Here is an 18,366-nt window from a genome sequence, read left to right as displayed (position 1 = left end):
ACATGATTTTAAAATAATACTCAGGTTTCGTTGTGGGCAATGAATGGGAGGGGATCAGAGGGAATTCAGGGAAACCATTTAGTAAGTAAGAATTTTGATAAGAGAGCTGAGGGGACTTGAACTAGGGAGAGAAGTGGATGGAGAGAATATGGGACCTGAGGGAGAAATGTGTCTTGATTTCTGGCTCGAGCCTTGAGGTCAATGTTGGTTCCATTCACTGAGCTAAAGGACTCTTAAGAACAAATGGGTTTGGCGGAGAAGATAATCCATTTAGTTTTTAATTATCTGAGTTTGTGGTAGTGTGTGGGTCAGCCTTATGGGATTTCTTGCAGGCTTCCACTTCTTATGGAAACCCAGAGAAATATCTTGGTTAGAGATAGAAATATGGAAATCATTAGTATATAGATAGGTACTAAGGCCTGTAAGAGTAGGTGAGATTGAGATGAAACAGCCAATAGGTGGGAAGAAGCCCGAAAGAATATGGTATTCCCATAACCAAGAAAGTGCCAAAAAAAAAAAAAAAAGTAGATGAGATTGTGCAAGAAAGAAGATGCATGAGAAGGGAAGCCTAAGACCAGAACCCTAGATTTACAGACAGAGGAAAAGAAACTGCCATTGGAGGAAACTGGTCCCAGAAGTCGGGAATGCAGGAGTGGTTGGCTATATTTTTACACTAAGATATCTAACGAGGTCTTCCCTGGTGGCTCAACTGGTAAAGACTCGCCTGCAATGCAGGAAACCTGTGTTCGATCCCTGGGTTACGAAGATCCCCTGGGGAAGGGAACGGCAGCTACCAACTCCAGTATTCTGGCCCAGAGAATTCCATGGACTATATATAGTCCATGAGGGTCGCAAAGAGTAGGACACGACTGAGCAATTTTCATTTCACATCTGGCAAGATATGTATGGAGGGGTGTCTGTTGGATGTAGCAATGATGAAGTTGTTGATGACTTTGGCCTGGACACTTTTTAAAATTAATTTTTATTGGAATACAGCTGTTTTGCGAGCTTCCCAGGTGGCACAGTTGGTAAGAAATCCACCTGCCAATGCAGGAGATGTAAGAGATGGGGGTTTGATCCCTGGGTCAGAAAGACCCCCTGGAGTAGAAAATGGCTCCCCACTCCCATATTCTTGCCTGGAAAGTTTCCTGGACACAGAGGAGCCTGGTGTCCTACAGTCCATGGGGTCACAGAGAGTCGGACACAACTAAGGGACTAAGCAAATAGTTGTTTTGAATTGTGTTAGTTTCTGCTGCACAGCAAAGTGAATCATATATATATATATATATATATATATATATATATATATATATTCCCACATTTTTTAATTTCCTTCCCATTTAGGGCTCCACAGAGCATTGAATAGAGTTTCGAGGGCAGTTTGAATGGGGGAGCAGAAGACAGATTGCTCACCTTCCACTTGAGCAATGAATGAGTGATCAGAAAGTGAATAAGTAAAAATAATGTTTTCAAGAAGTTTAGCTATGAAGGAAATGAGACAAAGGACAGTACCTGAAGTGTGACACGGGGTTAATGGAAAGTTAAACTTTTTCCATTAAGTTCTTTTTTATTGCTTTTTCTTTTAGGAATGCGATTTATCTTTTCAGTATTACCTTCATTATTATCTTTTCAAGGGGTTGGGATGATCCCCTGGAGTAGAAAATGGCAACCCACTACAGTATTCTTGCCTGGAAAATACCATGCACAGAGGAGCTTAGTGGGCTACAGTCAGTGGGGCACAAAGAGTCAGACACAACTGAGCACACACACACAACTATTTATAGTTACATATTTTTGCACTGTGTAGCTAATCCTTTGCATGTGGTAAGAAAATAACTTTGCTATCTTAATTAGCTAGATTTTCTCTTAATTGTTGAGAAATTTTCTAGATAATTAAACCTCATTTTAATGTATTACATCTTCTGTTTGTTTTTTAGATCATTCATCGAGATATAAAACCTGAGAATATTTTAGTATCCCAATCAGGAATTACTAAACTCTGTGATTTTGGCTTTGCACGAACGCTAGCAGCTCCTGGAGATGTTTATACGGACTATGTGGCCACACGCTGGTATAGAGCTCCAGAATTAGTATTAAAAGATACCTCTTATGGAAAGTATGTATAGTTGGGGATCCTCCCTGGCCTTTCCTAGCCATCTCTTTTTTCCCTCAGTGTATCTGTTACCTGAACTACTGATAAACTCTGCCTTCTGCATCTAGGCTTGGGGTAGAAAAGGGACACCCCCAAATAGAGCAGAGAGACCCTAGACATCTATCCTGCTGCTATTGATGTTGCCGCACTTGCCCCCTGGAGCTGAGTGGCCCCAGCCCCAGGAAACTTATGCAGAAACCTCTCAGGCTGCCATCCGTGCTTGCCTTAAGCTGTGCCCTACCCTTTGCAGAGTGGCCTCCTTGCTTCTCTGTAGACTCTAGATTCTGCAAAGATTTTAAAATCTATTCTGCCAGTGTTATCACAAGTTTCCTAGTTCCTCAGTATGGCAAAGTCTTTGCAAACACTGACAAATACTAATTTTTAAATTGTACTAGATATTTCAAAAAGTAGAAAGGCCTCGGTGTATTGTGAATCAGTAAAAATAGTATAGGAAACAACAATCTAATAAACAAATAATGAATCCTGAAGAATGTAAAGACACCATCAAGAGTGTGAGGGTTACAAATTCCTCCGTATCCTCACCAGCACTTATTATCTGACTTTTGGATTCTAGTTATCCTTATCAGTGTAAAGTGGTATCTCCTTATGGGTTTGATTTCCATTTCTTTGATAACTAATGATTTTGGACTTCATTGTTGATCTTTTAATGTGCTTATTGACCATTTATATATCTTCCTTGGAGAAATTTCTATTCAGAACCTTAGTCCTTTTTTAAATTAGACTGGCTTTTTATTATTAAATTGTAAGAATTCTTTGTATATCTGGATATAAATTCCTTATCAGATACTTGTTTGCAGATATTTTCTCTTATTTAATTGCCTCTTGATTTTATTGATGGTGTGTATCATTAGAGAAACAGAGTTTGTAATTTCAATGAATTTCATTCTGTCTGTTTTTATGCTTTTGGTTTTGCCAAATTGAAGACTGTGAAACGCCTCTGTTTTAAGAGGTTTGTAGTTCTGGTTCTTAGATTTAAGTCTTCCATCCATTTTGAGTCAATTTTTATAAGTGGGGTAAGATAAGGTCATGGACATAGGTTCAATCACTGGTTGGGTAACTAAGATCCTGCAAGTCACACAGCATAGCCAAAACAAAAAGGGTTTTTAAGAAAAGATGTTTTATATATTTCTCCATGAAAGAGTGATTTATTCTCATCTGTTTCAGACCTGTGGATATCTGGGCTTTGGGCTGTATGATCATTGAGATGGCCACTGGAAATCCCTATCTTCCTAGCAGCTCTGATTTGGATTTACTTCATAAAATTGTTTTAAAAGTAGGTAGGTATTACTGAAATGTACTGTTAAATGCCTAAATAAGTGTTTTCAGATAAATTCTGCTTGATTTTCAAATTTAGTCTATCTTTATAAGAATAAAGAAGCATATTGTTTTGATAGATGGAAGTAGATGGATGCTTTGGGCTAATAAAAAAAAGGTAGAAAAATTCTGTTTTTGAAAATAATATATTTTTTTCAGTTCAGTTCAATTCAGTTGCTCAGTTATGTCTGACTCTTTGCGACCCCATGAATCGCAGCACGCCAGGCCTCCCTGTCCTGGATGCAAATAGCTGTACCATGTTGATGGTTGATACTAAGAAAAATAGTAAAATAGGAACCTACTTCAGTTTGTCTGAAAGTTTTTATAAAATTTTGGCTTCTACAAATATTTGCCTCTTTCAAAGAGGACTTTTAAATAATAGAATTGATTTTGGTGCTCTTTTAAAGTGCTTGGAAATAGAAAACCAGTTGTTTACTAAGAAAACTTTTATTAACCACAGTAGATAAGCAGATAGCTAAATATTCAAAAATATGTTTGATGATAGCTGAATTATTTGATGATCTGCTTTGACTACCCAAACATTTTCATGGTTAGTGTTGCTCATGGGGTTTCAAAGATATATTTTTGATTGAGGAGCTTGAGCAACCTATTTTGTGATGAGAAAGCTATACATAAACATATAATTACAGGATCATGAGGAAGGTACTTTGAACAACTCTAAAAACTGTGAATCTGGATAAATATTGGTTAAAGATACAGTTCAGACCCTTAAAGCATCATACTTTTTTCTGTCATATTTAAAATTCTGGTTATGAGATTAATGGTGAGAGAACTCTAGAGATGTTGGGATCAGTTTTGTCATTTTACAAATGAGAAAACGAAGATATAGAAAGGGAAGATTTGCCCAAGGTCACAGAACTAGTTAAGAGCAAAACTAGTGGTAGAACTTAGCTCTTTCTGCTCCTATTCATAGTTCTCTACATTCTGCTACTAATCGATAGCCTTGTTTTTTCTTTACAATATTTCTATTTCTATATAATTTTAGTATTTTAGCTGTTTTGAATAAGACTTTGCCAATCACCACTTGCTAGATAAACCATTTTGATACCCTTATGGAAATACATAAAAGTTTGAATGTGCCTTTTCTAATAGCATTATATATCATGTCTTGTATTTTGAAAAAAGAAAATGCACCTGTGGTTTTTTATTCTCTACTGCCTATGTGCTATCAACAGATTACTGGGGAACTTACTTTTTTATGCTGTATTCAGAAGATAGTTCCTTATGCTATATTCAGAAGATAGTTTCTTGTTCAATTTTTAAAAATTGAGAGAACTTAATTGTTATTCTTTCTTTCAGTAATTTGATGCAGACAACATAACAATTTGATTATTTTGGTTGTAGAATAATATCCCTGTTTTCTTATGTATGTATTTTTTTCTCTTTTCAGGCAATTTGACACCTCACTTGCAGAATATCTTTTCTAAGAGTCCCATTTTTGCTGGGGTGGTCCTTCCTCAAGTTCAACATCCCAAAAGTGCAAGAAAAAAATACCCAAAGCTAAATGGATTGCTGGCTGACATAGTTCATGTATGTTAAGAGATTAAGGACTTATTTATTGGAAATTTGCATAAATTATAATACAGTTTTAAGATATGACTTTAATGAAATTCCAAAAGGATTCCTGGAGTAATATTAACTGTTCAAAGTTATTATATTCTTCTGTGTTTATGTCTTTAGTTCAGAGACGTTAAAAGTCACAGACTGTTAGAATTTAAAGGCCCCTGGGATAATCCAGTCTATTCTTTCTTGTTAATTCCAATTTTATTGATAAACTGGAAAATTTTAAGGATAAACTGGAAAATGTTAAGGACTTACCATGTTGATCAACACCTTTTAACAGCCAGTCTTCCCAGCAGCTACCCAAGAGATTTCTTCCTTGTACAGTGATATTCTAAGGTATGTCGAGGCATTGGCAGCTATAGTTGTAATGTAGTTTGAGGATATACCAGTGCCAAAATTCAGGTTGATTTGGAGAAAACAAAAACATTATATAGCACTTTTAAATTAGTTTAAAATTTAAATTTTATTTTGAACTGCATAATAAATATACTAGCATACTTAGAATAGAATTCAAGAAGTGAGAGAGCTACTTGCTTCTGTTTATTTTCTCTTCCCAGCCAATTTTCTTTCCCAGGGTCAATTAACTTGTCTTACTTCTAATGTATAGCCCTTAAAAAAAGTGGTAATCTAATTTCAAAGCAAATATAGCATGGTGTTTATGAGAGAGGGCTCTGAATTCACATGAACTTTCTTTAAAACCCAGCTCTGTTACTAATTAGCTCCATAAACTTGAGCAAGTCAATCTCCATGCCTCAGTTTACTGAGTTGTAAAACAACATTAACAATATTTATTTTCTGGAGCTGGAGGATAAAATGAGCTAATGGTAGAAATGTTCTTAGCACAAAGCCTAGAATAAGCTGTCAACAAATGTTGTTAATGTTAACTGTTGTTGCTGTCTTTTAGATAAAACTAAACATGACATGTAACACCTAAAGACTTATCAAAGGAAGAAAGTTATTTCTTTGGTAACTGTAAAGAACTAGAGTTTATTAAAGGATCAGTTTTTTGCTACATTTTCCACTTTAATTTCTTTTTTTTCATGTCATAGTTTTGATTTTACAAAGAATACATAATGATCATAAAAAAATAGAATACTTGATAGAGAAGTTAACATTTTCCCAACCCCCGCAATCCAGGAAAAATTACTGTTGATGTTTTGGTTTATATAATTTTCCCAACCAAATACATGCGTAACAGTTTATGCTTTTTAAAAGGTGTCATACTTTATTGTTGTTTAGTCACTAAGTCCTGTTTGACTCTTTTGTGACCCCATGGACTATAGCCTTCCAGGCTCCTCTGTCCATGGGATTTCCCAGGCAAGAATACAGATATGCATTGCCATTTCCTTCTTGAGGGGATCTTCCCCACTCAGGGATGGAACCCACATCTGCTGCATTGGCAGGCGGTTTCTTTGCCACTGAGCCACCTGGGAAGCCCTGTCTTACTTTACACACTGCTATGTAACCTGTTTATTTTCACTTAGCATTATAGTCTATGGGGTCGCACAGAGTCGGACATGACTGAAGCAACTTAGCAGCAGCAGCAGCATTATAGTTTAAGCACACTGCCATGTCAGTAAATATGGAGCTGTGTCATAATTTTAGTGCTTGCATAGTGTTTCATTGTGTGACTATACTCTAGTTTATCTTGAAATTTTGGACACTAGGTTTCAAGTTTTTTCCTTATTGGGAAAGATGCTATAGTAAACATCTTTTATATATCTGTATGAGCTTGTGGTATTATTTGCTTGGGATAAATTCTTAGAAGTGTGACTGGTAGACCAAAGGGTTTATACTTGTTAGGACTTTTGGTATATCTTGCTATTTTTTCCTCCAGAAAGATTTCATAGATTTATACTCAAGTAGCATTGGGTATAAATCTCTATTCTCAATCTAACATTGAATATTGTAATATTAAAAATATTTGCAACTTAATTAACTAGAGATACAGTATATTTTTTAAAATTGCACTTCCTTCATTACAGGGAAATTGGACATGTTACTGACATTAATTGGTCATTTGTAGTTCTTATTTTAAGAATCCTTAAACTATTTGTGATTTAAAGTATACTTTTACATTGACTTGCCAAATAATCATATTAGTGTCCTGTTTTATATATTCTAAATACTTTTTTCAACTTGAATAATCCAGTGATTTGGAATGCCACATTTATCATAGACAGATTGCTTATACATGCTGAGGTATATTTGTATTTCAATGATTTCTCTCCTTATTCTATTACAAGTACAATTTTGATTATTATAACTTTCAAATACATTTTTTTTTTTTTGGTCACACCATGCAGCTTGTGGGATCTTAGTTCCGCAACCAGTGATTGAACCTGGGCCCTGGCAGTGAAAGCGCTGAGTCCTAACCACTGGACCGCCAAAGAATTTCCTAAAATACATCTTAATACCTGGTGTAGAGCATGTATTTTTTTCCCTAGATTTAAAAATTTTAAACAATATTATAATGGTATAATTTCTATACAGTAAACTACATGATTTCAGATGTACAATTTGATGAGTTTTGGTAAATGTATACATACCTGTAAAACCACCACTACAATCAACATACCTAAAATTTCCATCACTTCCCAAAATGTCCTTGCATCCTTTTGTCATCCAACTTTCCCTTCATTCCTGTCCCTAAACAACCACTGATTTATTTTCCACTATAGTTTATATTTTCTAGAATAGTCTGTAAATGGAATCAAACAGTGTATATATTCTTTCATGTCAGTCTTTTTTAACTCAGCGTATAGCCTAGAGATTCAGTTCATGTTTTTGTGTGTATCAGTAGTTTATTCCTTTTTATTGCTGAGTAATATTCCATGTATGAACATATCACACTTTAAAAAAAATCTGTTTCCCTGTTTTGGGTTTTTTCCTCTTTTTGGCTACTACAAGTAAAATTGCTGTTGACATTCACTTCTAAGTCTTCGTGTAGGTGTGCGTTTTTATTTTAGGAGGGACAACAGCCAGTCTGTTTCTCAAAGTGTCATATTTTACATTTTCCAAACCAGGGCAAATGTTTAAATTCTGTAAATTATACTGTTTACAGAAGGAATATTTATCTGCTTCCAATTGGCTGTGACCTTTTAGCTTTTTTCTTCCTAAGTTTTATCGATGGGTAACTATTAATGTTCTAAAATAAGTACATGCTTTTAGCTAGTTTCAGTCTTAAGGATATGACTATTCTCACATCATAAAGACGAAAATAGACTTTATGAGTCAATTTTTAAAAATTGTGGTAAAAAAAATAGAACCACATAACATAAAATCTATCCTCTTAACCAAATTTTAAAATGGACAGTGTGATATTGTTAACTATAAGCAAATTCTTGTATAGCAAATCTCTATAACTTTGTGAATCAGTTTAAACTAGACTTTGTGAAATAAACAGAAGTGTAATGTTATATGCAATTACTTTGTACATTCTGGATTTTAACTATTGTTTCCATTTATGAGATCTTAGACCAATTACTTGTCCTCTTTGGGCCTTAGTCTCCTCATCTGTACAATGAGGATAGTAGTAGTACCCATCTTGTAGGGTTGTTGTTGGGATCAGGCAATAGGAAAAGACTAGATAGAGTGTTATATGACAAACACATAATAAGCATAAATAAAAGTTACCTATTATTAGTATGTTTTGCCTTCTTTTGGAGGAAGAATGAAAATTATCAGGCAAATGGCTTTTATTCAAATTATGTCTTTAATATTTGGATTAATGTATTCTAATTATGATTAATTATATGTAGAGTCATTATATACAACTTATTTTCTGATACTCTTACTTCACTGTCTCTTTGTTTTGTAGGGGGTTTTTTGGTTCTCAGTTGAAGTAATCCCAAGTGAAGGGAAGCAGAAAATAGCTGTTCTGATAATGGGTTATTGAAGGATTTGGGGGCTTGGATACTTGTGAAATTGTTTTATGCCATATGAAAAGCATTGAACTAGGAATCAGACAATATGAGTTAAAATTCTAGTTTGGCAAATTACTAAACATGCTTCTAGCTCTATAAAATGGAAGTGATAAGTCATGAACTTTCTTCCTTACAGGGCTGAATAAGAGGACCAAAATGAGCTAAATAATTCCTACTAATTCCAGCAGAAATAGACTGACTTCTGTTTTGGCTAGAAATAGGACATTTAACCTGTAGTGTTGCTTTACAAGTACAAATTTCTTACGGAAACAAGTGGTCAGAACTCACTGTCAAAAAGTTCTGAGGTCTAATTCTATCTTTTCAAGAACTCTTTTAGCTCTGGGTAATTAATTATACCTGCATTTGTGAAATTTAACATTTACCTTAAGGAGACATGTTAGGAATTTGTTTAACATGGAATCTTTTTTCATTTTCTAGGCTTGCTTACAAATTGATCCTGCTGAGAGGATGTCATCTACCAATCTTTTGCATCATGAGTATTTTACTAGAGATGGATTTATTGAAAAGTAAGCATTTTGAGTGAGTGGGGACTTCTTCGTGTTTTGTATTAGGAAGTTTTACTAGCATGAAAATTGCTACATAGGTTAATGTTACACAAAAGAATTCAGTTTATCAAAAACTTACTGAGTTTTTGTATTGACTAGATATATGGTAGACTTGCAGCTGTCATGGTGAAAACTGCTAAGAAAAATAGTGCAGTTAACATTTATTACACAGTTACTATGTCCTAGACAGTGAGCTAAGCTCTTCACATGCATTTGTCAATTCTTACTATAGGGCAGCTGCTGCTGCTAAGTTGCTTCAGTCGTGTCTGACTCTGTGCAACCCCATAGACGGCCTCCCACCAGGCTCCCCCGTCCCTGGGATTCTCCAGGCAAGGACACTGGAGTAGGTTGCCATTTCCTTCTCCAATGCATGAAAGTGAAAAGTGAAAGCAAAGTCGCTCAGTCGTGTCCGACTCTTAGTGACCCTATGGACTGCAACCCACCAGGCTCCTCTGTCCGTGGGATTTTCCAGGCAAGAGTACTGGAGTGGGGTGCCATTGCCTTCTCCAACTATAGTGCAGAGATAACATTAAATAAACCATCAATATTTTTTAGCCTTGTTTCCACTTAGACCCCTGACTCAGAATAGTCCAGTTTTTCCTCTTGACAGCATCTCTGACCTATATATTATAATTAGCATTCATTTCCCAGATGATTTTTTTCTCTGCTTTACTTATTATCTGTTGCAGTTCCTGTTGTTTTATTCTCCCCACCAAACTGGAAGTTCCCTGAAGACAGGGACCATGGCTCTTAAAGCCTTTCTCTGTCCCACATTGTATCTAAAATATATGTTAACAATGTGGATTCATAAATCAGCCATGCTTCTTTAAAAAAAAAAAACACCATTTTCTATTTGGGCTTTGAAAGAAACAGGAAAAGTTTATTAATTGCAAAATTATTGTTTGCCTTGGAGTATGAGGCAGAAACATAAATATTAATTTGAAATGTGTTGGAGTTAAGATCAGGCATAGGAAAGTCCAGGACCTCCTTCGAAAATAGACTGAAGTAGAAAAAGTCAAAGAAAAGGGAACTGTTGCAAGTAAGTAGAACCTGAAGCATTTCAAGAATTTTATTCTAAAACAGAAAATGAGAAGATATATTAAAAGTACCATTGATGAGAAGTATCAGTTATTGAATAAAAGAGTTGCTTCCTGTCAATTCTATATAGACTCATTTGATTTCTCTTGGGTATTTAACTATTAGGATTTTACTATCACAGGGTGAAAGTTCTTGAGTTCCACAAGGCAAGGCAAGGAAATTTTAACAGAAATGTGCCATTTTCTTATTCAGCCAAACTAATCACACTTTTTTTTTTTTCCTTCATCTCACACTTACCCTTTTACTATAATTCTAGGGAAGATTTCATTCATGGTAGAACTTATTCAGTCTCAAACTGATAGCAGCAGCTGCTTCAAGAAAGGAAACTGTGTAGCTTGGGGAAAAGGGTGGAAAGGAGACTTTTCAGTATAAAGTTTTTGAGTTTTGAGCCATACAAATTGGACTTTCTATTTAAAAATAAAAAACTTTTATAAAAAGCCAAGCTCAGACTTCCATAGTGGTCCAGTGGTTAAGAATCTGCCTGCCAGTGCAGGGGACGTGGGTCTGACCCCTGGTCCAGGAAGATTCCACATGCCGCAGGGCAGCTGAGCCCATGTTCCATGCCACAACAGCTGAAGCCTGTGTGCCCAAGAGGCCATGCTCTGCAACAAGAGAAGCAGCTACAATGAGAGAATTCCATACTCCACAACTAGAGAGTAACCCCTCTCTACTAGAAGGGCAACTAGAGAAGCAATGTGCAGCAATGAAGACCCAGTACAGCCAAAAATAAATAAATAAATAAATATATTTTAAGCCAACCTAAAGCCAAAACAATCTCGCTTCAGTATTGATGTATTCTAATTCAAAAATATTTCTCTAGAGTAAGATTTTAGAAACTAGTTCATCTTTTAAGTCCTATTAAAAGAACAGGACTTAAAAGGGACAAAGTGGCCTGAGTCTTCTTTGAAGAGAATAGTACATTTATCAGAATTGAAAGCAGTGCTTTTATTAAGTAAGCTTTACATCACAAAAGAAAACTAATTCATATGTCTATCTTGTGAAAGTTTTATTAATAGTAAATTACCATGGAGAAACTGTTGAAAGATGTATCTTTACCAAGAAACAACTTGTATTAGATAAATATTGTGCCATCTCTTGGCATACATTACTGATAACTTATTTATGCTGTAGCTCAGATGTAAATTAATTGATTAAAAGGTCTTTTAAAGATTAAACAGTATCTACATAAAATTATTTGATATTGCTTGTTTTATCAGATTCATACCAGAACTGAAAGCTAAATTGCTACAAGAAGCAAAGGTCAATTCATTCATAAAACCAAAAGAGAATTCTAAAGAAAATGAATTTATGAAAGAAGAAAGAAAAACAATTTATACCAATACACTGCAAAGTATTTCAGTTTGGGGAAAGGTAAAAACTGGTCTTATTTTTAGCTAGTATAACTGTATTATAGTTAGTACTCTCGTGATAAAAATAACTGACTCAGATTTTGGATGTATCTATTCTAGGAATTGGAAAAAGAGAAAAAGCCCAAGGAGATCAAAGTCAGAGTTACTAAAGTTAAAGGAGGAAAAGGAGATATCTTAGAACCAAAAAAGATAGTGTGTGAAGGTGGACATTGTCAACAGGTTGCAGCTGAAACTGCTCATACTATGTCTCAAGATACAAAACCTGTAATCAGTGAGCCACCAAACCCTGTCAATCCCAGCACTAACGCTATAGGCATGAAAGATGATCCATGTGCTGGGGGTAGTACGGTAATGCCACCCATCAATCTAACTAGCAGTAACTTGATGGCTTCAAATCCCAATTCAAATCTCTCCCACTCCAATTCAAGGTGAGTTTTAACAGAAAATAAACAGAAGGAAATGGACCTAAGTTTTATAATGTTTTTATATAATGGTATTTCAAAGAAGCAAGTTTGTAATGTCTGTATATAAACTGAATTGGAAGGTGTTTTGAAATTATAATCATATAATGGGCCATTACTAAATTCTTCTTATGAATGCTATAGAAGAAATTAACTTTTCTTGGCTATGCTCTAGGTGTGTGGTTTTGCACTAATGCAGTTTGCAAAAACCTCATTTTGAAAAAAAGGCCCTCAGAAAAATTACTTCCCATTTGAAGAGAAAAATGTAATGTGACCTCACTTTTGGTATTGATGTGCCTTTATATAGCAAAGTAAGCTTTATTTTCCTATCGTAGCAAATTATCTAAATGGAAAAAAGATAGTTGAAAATAATCTTATGTAGTCAGATAGCTTTTCAAGGTTAAATATTTTGGGAGAAAAACAACATACTGGATCAATTTTAGATTCAACTACTAATACAGATTTGAGACACTGGTACCATGAACCTAATTAATCAAGGGCAGTGTGACGAATGGACGGCAAGAGTCTGTCTAGCAAGGCATCAGGGCCAGTTCTAAATTTAGGGAACTGCTATGGCTCTAGATCTGACTGACTTCACTTTCACTTTTCACTTTCATGCATTGGAGAAGGAAATGGCAACCCACTCCTGTGTTCTTGCCTGGAGAATCCCAAGGGCGGGGGAGCCTGGTGGACTGCCGTCTATGGGGTCGCACAGAGTCGGACACAACTGAAGCGACTTAGCAGCAGCAGCATGGCTCTAGATGGAGTAGGAGGCTCAGTTCAGCATCCTAGAAGACTAGTTCAATCCTAGCAGGCTGGTTTGGGCTGTAAGTTGTGAAGCTTAGCGGTCTGCAGAGGTGGCAAGTGGACATGTCTATATAACAGACTACAGACAGCAAGTGCCAGTCGTTCTTGAGGTAACTCCCAAACCATGGTTGTAATAACCATAATTATAAACTAGCCTTGGTCAAAAGCTCAGAAATTCATGAACCCAGTAGTTAAGAGGTCCAGGTTCAGAAGAGATAGAGAGAACCAAGCGGGCCAGCTGGAGTAACCCCATCCACAGCATGGTGTCACCACTGATGTTAGCCATGAGTGAGTTGTTCTCTGCTGTTTTTTCCTCTTAGAGCTGTTGGTACTTATGGACTAACAATTGCATTTTGGCACATGTTCAAACAGTAGACTACCATGGTATAACTTATCATTATTGAAGCTAAAACAGAAGAATTTCTGAGGAGTTCTAATAACTTCTCATTTGTTTTTAAATAATAGGTTAACTGAAAGAGCCAAAAAGAGACGTACGTCTTCACAATCTATTGGACAAGTTATATCTAACAGGCATGAGGATACAGGTTCCACTCAAGTAAGGCAAGAACCTCATCATTAAATTACATCCTCTTTCAACATTATCCTCTCGCCCTGTGTCCTTTTCTTTGTCTTTAGGGCTCTAACATTTTATTTAATGTGCTTTTATTTTTCCCTTTTACCCTGGAGTGAAAATAGGTCATCATTTCCTTAATGTTTTCACAGTTTTAGTTAATTTCTTATAACTTGATTTGTGTATTCAATGAGTGACTTGGGGGAAAAAAGGTAAGATTTTCCTTTAAAAATCACAAGACTTTTTGGTTTTTCACTTCAAAAAATGATTTTAATATCTTACTTTATAGAGTAAGAGCAATTGCCAAATAAATACATCTTACTTTTCCCAAGAAAACAAAATTGGTGTCATTCATTTTCCCATTTTTCACATAGGAAAATAGTTTACTTTATAATTGAAACAATGTTATTTATAATAATAAGACATTGAAAACAGCACATCCATCCAAGAACAAGTGACTGGTTAAATATGTTAGAATATATCCACATAATGGGATACTGAGCATTACATGACATTACATTACATTAACCTAAGAAAGTTTCTATCGTTTGTTATAAAATAAGCAAAAACAGGTAGCACAAAAGTTTTTCCAGAATGCTGAGTTCACAAGTAATTTTTTCCTTTGGCTTTTCCCAGTGTCCAGAGCACATCATTTTGTAAATTGAAAAATAAGTTATTAATAAAATGAACCAGAGCAGTTTGTTCAAAATCAGAGTGCAATGAATAGGATAAAAAATTAAAAGTTGAGACTGTGGTTCCCATGATCAAGACTATCCTCAGAACGTTGAATAAGCTAAAAAAATTTATGAAATTTTTATTGGAGTTTGATCCGTTTATATGTTTGATGATATGCTCTTCTACGTCTTTTTGGAAAAAATGATTTATTTTATCTTTGGCCGTGCTCGGACTTCTTGTTGCACAGATTTTTCTCCGTGTGCAGCGAGCAGGGCCCACTGTCTAGTTGTAGTGCTCGGGCCTCTCACGGCAGTGGCTTCTCTTGTTGTGGAGCATGGGCTCTAGAGCATGTGGGCTCAGTAGTTACGGCTCTTGGGCTCCAGACACAGACTCAGTAGCTGTGGCGCACCAGCTTGGCTGCTCCGTGGCACGGAGGACTCTCCTGGACCAGGGATTGGACCCTTGTCTTCTGCATTGGCAGGTGGATTCTTTACCACTGAGCCACCAGGGAAAGCCCTCTCTTCTACTTCTTAATTATTAAAATAACCTTGCAAAGACTAATTTTTATGCCTATCTTACACCATCCAAAAGGCTGAAATTTGTTGGCTCCTCATCCAGCAAGTAGTTACACACCTTTTTTCAAATTAACTCTTGTTTATTTGTTTTTTTTTTTTTTTTTAGAGCCAAATGGAGAAGTGTGTGTTTAATGAGCGAACCAGCCAAACTGACCAAATGGCAAATGGAAACAAAAGGAAGCTGAATTTTTCCAGATCTGACAGGAAAGAATTCCATTTCCCAGAATTGCCTTTCATAATACAATCAAAGGAGATGAAAGGAATGGAAGGTAAACGTTTATTGCAGTTTTACAAATCTCCAGATAGAATATTTTAAAAAACCTTTTCTGGTAATATGACTTACATTTATAATATGACTTAGGTAGAAAGAAGTATGTGTGTGTATGTGCGTGCATGCTCAGTCCCTTCAGTCGTGTCTGACTCCGTGTGAAGCTATGGACTGTAGCCCTCCAGGCTCCATGGGCTTCTCCAGGCAAGAATACTGGAGTGAGTTTCCATGCCCTTCTCCAGGGGATCTTCCTGATCCAGGGATCGAACCCACATCTCTTACATCTCCTGCACTGGCAGACAGGTTCTTCACCACTAGCGCCACTTAGGAAGCCCCAGAATGGAGTATATTGCTAGGCAAAATATTTTCAGCTGATGAAAAAAATTTTTTTTCCATAGTCAAATAAAGGGTAATACTTAAAGGAGATAATTTTAAAGAAGGGTTAAGAAAAATTTTTAAAGTAAAAATTTTATTAGCTCAATTTTGTTGAAATGTGAGAATAGTATTTGAGGGAGACGTTTTTGGTTTATGACCTAGGGCAATTGCAGTTTCCTCTGTTTTTCTGGGATAACTTGTCCATATAATAGCAGGAATGATGTATGTGTGCTTCAGGCATTCAAGGAGTTAGTCAAGTAAGATTTTATAACATGTATTGAGCTCATAAAATGAAGCTCATTTTTTTTGCAGTCATTTCTTTGAAGAACAGTGACACCTTGTGAAAAGATAATATAATAGCAAGAAAATAGTACTTGCATAGCTCAAGAGGAATTATCTGATCCACATAACAGTAATACTCAGAATTTTAAAAGTAAATGTCTTCTTTATTTAGAGGACAGACTGGTAGACTATTTGTAAAATTATATAACAAATCATTTATGACTGATATTTTATACCATTACAGCTCATGATTTGTTTAGTTCCTTTATAATAAACTGAGAAACTGACTTTAGTGGATATCAGAATTTCCATTTGAAACTCTTGAAAAGGAAAGTAAAATTTCAAGGTAAGAGTAACAAGTTCTCGTATATATTTTTGCAAAAGTGAAACAGATTAAAGTGTTGAAGAGGGAATCAAAGAGAACAGATTCATCTAAAATACCAACTTTACTTAATGCAGATCAATATCAAGAAAAACAAGAGGTAAAACTTTTTATTGATAGCTTTTGCTAAGTAATGATGTTTAGAACATTTGACTTAGTATATAATTTGTTATTACTGTTGGAAAGTTAGATAAAATTTCAAAATTCTGTAATCTTTGACCTCTAGAAACAGAACTATATTTTCCTAGAATAATCAATTATAAAGGTTTTAAAAAATGTTTTATTTTTGAGGGTAGTAAATTTGAACCCTCATTTGAATGTTGAGTAACTGAATATATGCTACCCAGAGAAAATAGTATGTGTGTTATGTATACTACTTGGTGGTAGGTAAACCATGCCAGAGGAAAGGAATAGTGGTATAAACATAGGATTATCCTGGCCACAAGAACATATGTATTTTGTCTTTAGCCTTTTTCTTCCTTTTTTTCCCTCCAATTTATTCCCCCATCTCTGCTCTCTAACTACTGTCCTATTTTCATAAAGATATGCTCTGAGCTAAGTATCAGATAATCTTGAATTTTATTTGGGGATCTTGAAGCCATCAGTATCTATTATAAATTAATACTCTTTAAAGGTATTCTTTTAAGGGAAAGGGATTGTGCTGAGAGTCCACTGAATTAAATTATATTAACAGCCTTCTATCCTGTACACCTGTGAGGTCATCAACTTTGTTATCTCGGTTTCTTATTTTCTAAATAAAATTGACTGCATTTTTATCTGTGATAAAATTAGCACATACTTATTAAGGAAATTTGAGGAACTTATAAAAATAGAAACCATCATCTAAAACTATGTAAGACATTCAGGTAAGAATTATCAGACACTGTTAGATATACTTTCACAGTGACATTTATGCCTTATTCCTGGCCTTGAACTTGTTGACAACTCCACAATCAGTTTCGCAGAGAAGAAATATTTTCTAGATAGAACAAGAAAGGCATTAACAGTCATCTTTTAGTTTGTTATAAAAAAGAATAAGGTGACTTCAAACTTTTAAACCTGGGTGACTTACTCATATCACAGTGTGTTGAACAGCACACCATTTGCACATTTTTGGAATAATTGGATGAGTTAAGGGTTTTGAGTTTGGGCAGACTAGTAATGTGCTGCATGTGTTTGTCCTACTGTACTGTGAAAGCCCTCAGAACTAAAATTACATTTTAATCCAGGAAGAAAGGAACTCTTAAGACAGTTCTGACATTTTAAAAATACATAATAGGAAGGGAAAATCCCTTTTTGTGCATATAATGTAGAACTCCTGAAAAGACGATCTTTTAAAGAGTAACAGTGAAACAGTTGTAGTTATTAGAAATATCCAGAAGTCATCAATGATAATAATAGTTGATATGTATCAGATTGGCCAAAAAGTTTGTTTAGACAGTTTCCACAAGATGGTAAGGAAAAACCCAACCCAACACTAATCATTCAAATGCAGTTCTGACAAGTGACAGAAATTACATATGCTGCTGCTGCTGAGTCGCTTCAGTCGTGCCCTACTCTGTGCGACCCCAGAGACGGCAGCCCACCAGGCTCCCCCATCCCCGGGATTCTCCAGGCAAGAACACAGGAGTGGGTTGCCATTTCTTTCTCCAATGCAAGAAAGTGAAAAGTGAAAGTGAAGTCGCTCAGTCGTGTCTGACTCTTAGCGACCCCATGGACTGCAGCCTACCAGGCTCCTCCTTCCATGGGATTTTCCAGGCAAGAGTACTGGAGTGGGTTGCCATTGCCTTCTCCGAAATTACCTATGAGGCTGATTCAAATGCTTTTAATAAATTAATCTCAGAATTAAGAAAATGTCCTAAATTTCAAGTTGATAGGTTGTTAATTTAGAGCATGAGAGAAGATGATATGTTTTTAAAAACTTAAGACAGGGAATGGC

The 18,366-nt window shown here is 35.6% G+C and overlaps 1 protein-coding gene across 1 annotated transcript in view; it reads left to right on the top strand.

The window, feature by feature from the left end:
* Positions 1 to 18,366, top strand: part of CDKL3 (cyclin dependent kinase like 3) — a 33,109-nt gene that overhangs the window by 13,129 nt on the left and 1,614 nt on the right. The window contains exons 3-11 of the mRNA XM_069592066.1: positions 1,938 to 2,116; positions 3,338 to 3,450; positions 4,899 to 5,038; positions 9,436 to 9,524; positions 11,879 to 12,032; positions 12,131 to 12,459; positions 13,765 to 13,855; positions 15,227 to 15,389; positions 16,430 to 16,527. Of these exons, the coding sequence (XP_069448167.1) occupies positions 1,938 to 2,116; positions 3,338 to 3,450; positions 4,899 to 5,038; positions 9,436 to 9,524; positions 11,879 to 12,032; positions 12,131 to 12,459; positions 13,765 to 13,855; positions 15,227 to 15,389; positions 16,430 to 16,527 (1,356 nt within the window). The remainder of the gene's footprint in view (positions 1 to 1,937; positions 2,117 to 3,337; positions 3,451 to 4,898; positions 5,039 to 9,435; positions 9,525 to 11,878; positions 12,033 to 12,130; positions 12,460 to 13,764; positions 13,856 to 15,226; positions 15,390 to 16,429; positions 16,528 to 18,366) is intronic.

Source organism: Ovis canadensis, chromosome 5 (genome assembly GCF_042477335.2).
Source record: "Ovis canadensis isolate MfBH-ARS-UI-01 breed Bighorn chromosome 5, ARS-UI_OviCan_v2, whole genome shotgun sequence".
NCBI classification, from domain to species: Eukaryota; Metazoa; Chordata; class Mammalia; order Artiodactyla; family Bovidae; genus Ovis; species Ovis canadensis.
The sequence above is the reverse complement of the archived record's forward strand: the minus strand, read 5'-3'. Positions and strand labels throughout refer to the sequence as shown.